Source organism: Arachis stenosperma, chromosome 2 (assembly GCF_014773155.1).
Source record: "Arachis stenosperma cultivar V10309 chromosome 2, arast.V10309.gnm1.PFL2, whole genome shotgun sequence".
NCBI lineage: Eukaryota > Viridiplantae > Streptophyta > Magnoliopsida > Fabales > Fabaceae > Arachis > Arachis stenosperma.
In genome coordinates this window covers 100,225,645-100,230,710 of record NC_080378.1, presented here as the reverse complement: position 1 = coordinate 100,230,710, position 5,066 = coordinate 100,225,645, and the positions used below count along the sequence as shown (strand labels likewise).

Below are 5,066 nucleotides of genomic sequence, written 5' to 3'. Positions count from 1 at the left end.
TGAGCACGTTTCTTATTTTCAGTTGGGCAATGCCGTTCGGTCTTGATCATGTTCCGAGATTTTTGGATGGCTGATACGGGACCGAGCTTTGTGATGCACGTGTCTTTTTATTCGAATAGATGACGCCGAGCTTATCTGTGCACCCGCCGAGCTTATCGGGCGGTTGGTGCAACGTCGGCCTCAAAGTGTTTGCTTGCCGAGTATGTCGGGTGACCAAGGATACAGGTAACGTATCAATAAGTATCACACGGTTTTTTAGAAATCAGGGCATATTTATTTTTTTATATATATTTGAATATATTAAAAATTTTAAATATTGTATTTTTTGTATTTTCATTCTTTTAAACAATGTCGTCTTTATATCAGTTCATATTTTAGTTAAATTCTATTTTTAATTTTTTTAAAACATTGTATTGAGTGTAGTCTCTTTTCATTTAAAAAGAAAAATAAGTTTCATAAATATATGTGCCATTAAAAATTAGTTTATATGTCTTTTTTTTCTTTAGTTTACATTTAAAATTCAAAATTTATCATGATATTATTCTTTTTAAAAGTTTAAACGAATAAAAAAATTACATAAATAGTTATATTTCTAATATATTTTCTCAAGATATTTTTTGAATTTACATAAATTTTGCATAAACTTTTTATTTATTTATTTATTTTATGCTTTTTTTTTTCAGGAGGTTTAAAGAGTAATCAAGTTAGTGACGAAGTCACGTAGAGTATGCATGCATCTACATGATCCCTCAGTCTTATGTAATTCTCATATATACAGAGCTATGATCTTTGAATGCAAAGAACAGGGAAACCACATTCTGTTTTCAATAAAGACTAAGATCCACTACTATTTGCTTGCTTATGTTGATGATATTATCCTAACAGGTGATAACAATGATGAATTGGAAAAATTAATTGCCTAACTAAACGCAGATTTCTCATCTTTATAATGGAAGTAAAAACACTTTGAAATTGAACTTCATTTTGTTCGTGATCGCATTACCAAAGGGCTTCTTCATGTGGTTCATATATCATCTCACTCTCATATCTTTAACATTTTGACCAAAGCCCTCCCTAAATCCATGTTTGTGCAGTTTATATATGGTCAAGCTGAGGGTATTAGCCCTAATAACCCTCAGTTTGAATGGGGAGTATAGAGAGTAGTCGAGTTACTGAAGTCACGTAGTGTATGCATGCACGTACATGATTCCTCACTCATATGTAATCCTCATATGTATAGAGCTTTGGTCTCTACATGCAAAGAATAAGAAATATTACAAAAAAACATAGTTAAAATCGACAGTAAAATTGACGGTTAAGCCATCGATAATACTAAAAATCGACGGCAATATGGACGGTGAAAGTGGTCGTTATTAAACTTGTCGATTTTTCAAAATTTGAATAAAATCGACGGCTTGCCTAGCCGTCGATAATAATTTAATAAAATTGACATCATTTCCGTCTATAATATGAGTTTGAGAACTTTACCTTCTTACTAAAATCGACAACATTGTCGTTGATATTATTATATAAAATTGATGCCTTTTTTGTCGATATTTGTTTCAATAAAATCGACGCCGTTTCTGTCGATATTTGATTCAATAAAATCGACATAACTGCTGTCGATTTAATTCTTTAGATACCGACGAATTCCTTGTCTATATTTTTTTTGTCTATTTTAAATTTAAAAAACGACAACGCTACCGTCGATTTTAATAGCTATATTTTTTAATTATTTTTTCTATTTGAAAAATAGTAAACAATTAATGCGAATAAAATTTTAAATATAAACATAAAATTTATATAGAATATTAGATAATAAGACAAATAAATTTTTAAATATAACAATAAAATTTATACTAAATATTAGAGAATGAGTTTGCAAACTCATTAAAATAATAAATAATCTTACAACATAATGACTTAAAATAAGATAAATTTTTACAGTAACCTTTTTTTATTAGTCAACTTAATTCTTAACGAAAGCACTAATATATTAAACTACAAAACTTTAAAAGAATCATTATTACAAAAATTAACTATTATAGTTGAAGGATCAAATTCCTCTAAAGTAAAAAGGTTAATAAGATGATAAAATAATACTCTAATTATTTTGGAATACCCTTTGCTCGCATCATTTACTTGTCCAAGTAACTCAAATAGATAACAGCAGTAAATTCTATATAATAGACTACAGTCACAGAATGCCAGTTACAAACACCAACCCAAAAGTGAGTCAACTAATTAATTGAACTCTCAAATTCCAACCATAAAAAGCTACCATTCCATTGCAAGAAAATTGGTACAAATTAAGAACTGTTACTCTCCATGAAAATGATCCTATCAAACCATGTTGGACCTTTGTGGTAGAAGGAGATTATAAAACTTATCATGCAAGAAGAAATTATTTCCCTTGCTATCAACAACTTTCTTCCACCCACACCATCCACCATTAACGATCTTTTTCAGATCATCTGTGCCTGTATAGTGGGGATCCAGTATTAAAAACGCGCAATCTCCACTTGCTTCATTGTAATCCACTCCCAAGAGTGTATATGCAAGTACACCACCACCTGCATTTAGATGCTAGAGGGTTAAAAGTAACTCATTCCAAAAATATTAGAGAGCAAAAGACAATTCAGATCATCTGTGCCTGTATAGTGGGGATCCAGTATTAAAAACGCGCAATCTCCACTTGCTTCATTGTAATCCACTCCCAAGAGTGTATATGCAAGTACACCACCACCTGCATTTAGATGCTAGAGGGTTAAAAGTAACTCATTCCAAAAATATTAGAGAGCAAAAGACAATTATTAAAGCGAATATGCAACTGAAAAAATATGTACTTTAGAATTTAAGCCAATCAACATATTCGCATAATAGGTGATCCTTGGGTCTCAAAGTGCAATGCTAGCTCTCAACATTTTTTTGGAAGCTCAGCTCTGGATCTTACGTTGATCACTTTGCATGTGACCTGTTTCAGAAAGAAAACAACCGAGTCAAGTCAACTAATTTATCTAGAACCCAAATAGGTGATTTAGAAAGAGGAAACAAAAAAAAAGGTTTGCACTCTGTTCAAATCAGATCAAGTATCTAGATAGCCTTCTTTGCCTAGGGCTCAGCATATGTTGTCCAGTTGGAACAGAAAAACCAAAGGTTAACATTTATCAATTAGCGTTTAATTAATCTGAAGGTTAATGTTACCAAATACTGTAATAAGGAGAAAACTTACGCCAAGAAGTTTGTCCAAAATAAAGCTCAACTCAATAGCACCAATCCAATCCCGTGTCCCAACAACAGAAGGATCTTTATCACCAATCTCCACAAGTGACTGTTGTATTTCTCTGAGAAAGGTTGCATCTTTGTCAGTCTGAATCATTCGCACAAGTATGACATGCCAAGATTTTTATGTGATATGAATGAATTTTGGCTGGAATAGTGGATTTATAAAATATCTTCAATGATATATACCAATTATTTATTTATAAATTATCACCACCCTCAACCAAAGGCCAAATGTTGGAGAGGTCTGCACGAAAGTCTAAATGCCCACCACGAATTACAATGGGTGCAGGTAGATCCATAGAGGTCTTGTTTAATGCCTCTAACATGTACACAGCCTGTGAATCTCTTAACTTAGCAACAACAGCTTCAATTGCCCTCACAAATTCTTTCTCAACATCTGAGAAATTTGCATTTAGAAAGTAGTTAAGCATGCATCTATCATATAGATAACTTAAGAATGCCACACTACTAAGACATACCCAATTTCTTCCTTTATATCAAAACTGGCTTTACCTAATCAAAATAATCCACTACTCTTCCCCGCTCACATTTCTCTATTTCTCGCATATATGCGGACGCACACATATGTTCTTAGTTGCAAGGCATTGCAACTCAAATTAAGTTACTTGGAGCTAAAGTTTTCATTGCATCTCATAAGTCCTGTGCTCTATAACTTCCATTATCAAAGTATTATCAATTAACGCTACTAGCTCACAAACCCCAATTTTCAATCCCTAGATTGCTTCATTACATGGCAATGCAAAAACAATGAATTGATTGAAGTTAATTTCAAAATACAACCCCAGCAGAACATGCAAAGAAAAATTAACACCAATCCAAACGAACACGTAGAGATTAAAATAAACAAAAAATTGAATAAAACTAACCACTCATATTCTTGAGAGTATAATATACTGGCAACTTGATCGAAAGCTCACAACGAATCAAGCAACCATTCTCCCACACATTTCTCTGAATGTTCTTCTTCAACAAATGAATCAACCTCTTTGAGGCTATTGAATATGAGAAATTAGGGATTGAAGAAATTAGATACTAGGTTCTTTTGTGCTTTTTAAGTTGCTTCAAGATTCAAATTAGATTAATGATTAGAACTAAATCAATCTTTGAAGACCTATTCTGTAGGAATGCTGAGCAAATTTTTTATCCGAAAAATTGATGAAAAATCAATGAAGAACAAAAGAGAGAGAGAGTAAGTGAGTAACTAATTTTGATTGAGCAGCAACAACAACGGTGCAGAGAGACGAAGCGATGGCAGTAGCAGTGCGACGACAACAGCGATGCAACGGAAGCAGCAGAGCGACGGCGGCGCAGGAGCGATGGAGAAGGAGGGTTGAAGTATGTGAGGTGAATTCAGGGGTAAAATAAGGGTTGGTGAAAATTGAAATGGTGAATTTGGGGAAATGAAGGAAACGCAGGGAGTGAGTTGGGGGGGGGGGGGGGGGGGGGGAATGATTTTATTGATAAAAATCGACAGCAGGATTTGGTTATGAAACACATTGGTCATTTTCTTTTAATATTTCTCTTCTTTTTCTATGTTTGGCTTTCACATTCAGCAGGTTTAAGGATTCATAATTGAATTGGAATTTTCCTCTTCCCTTCAAGTTATTACTGTTTTTCTCTGTTATTAATTATCTTAACTGAAATGTATAAATGAAGAAGCTCACCCAAGACACTTACCAATTACAACTAAATCTACAACTAACACAGCTCCTGCTACTATTCACAATCGAAAGTCCAAATCTACCAAATTGCAACATTGG

The 5,066-nt window shown here is 33.2% G+C and overlaps 1 protein-coding gene across 9 annotated transcripts; it reads right to left on the bottom strand.

The window, feature by feature from the left end:
• Positions 1 to 2,216: 2,216 nt before the first annotated feature.
• LOC130960823 (probable Ufm1-specific protease) lies at positions 2,217 to 4,731 on the bottom strand. 9 transcript variants are annotated; one of them, XR_009079255.1, is made up of 6 exons: positions 4,509 to 4,731; positions 4,173 to 4,298; positions 3,472 to 3,682; positions 3,233 to 3,344; positions 2,847 to 2,974; positions 2,217 to 2,746 (listed from the first exon to the last, which is right to left on the bottom strand). XR_009079255.1 is itself a non-coding variant. In XM_057886302.1 (4 exons), the coding sequence occupies exons 2-4, from the start codon at positions 2,868 to 2,870 to the stop codon at positions 2,344 to 2,346; spliced, it is 360 nt and encodes a 119-aa protein (XP_057742285.1). In that variant the 5' UTR covers positions 2,871 to 2,974; positions 3,233 to 3,463; the 3' UTR covers positions 2,217 to 2,343. The 9 variants fall into 9 exon arrangements, 1 of the variants encoding a protein (XP_057742285.1); XR_009079259.1 differs by lacking the exon at positions 3,472 to 3,682; XR_009079257.1 differs by having other exon boundaries at positions 2,217 to 2,759; positions 4,173 to 4,723.
• Between the last annotated feature and the right edge of the window lie 335 nt (positions 4,732 to 5,066).

What these genes read in the sequence shown, in the direction of transcription:
- LOC130960823 (XM_057886302.1), bottom strand. Translation starts at nt 2,870, where the DNA reads ATGTTGATTGGCTTAAATTCTAAA. An exon ending in TGATTGGCTTAAATTCTAAA is followed by an intron (nt 2,760 to 2,846) that starts GTACATATTTTT and finishes TTAACCCTCTAG; the next exon opens with CATCTAAATGCAGGTGGTGG. An exon ending in ACTGGATCCCCACTATACAG is followed by an intron (nt 2,574 to 2,653) that starts GCACAGATGATC and finishes ATCTAAATGCAG; the next exon opens with GTGGTGGTGTACTTGCATAT.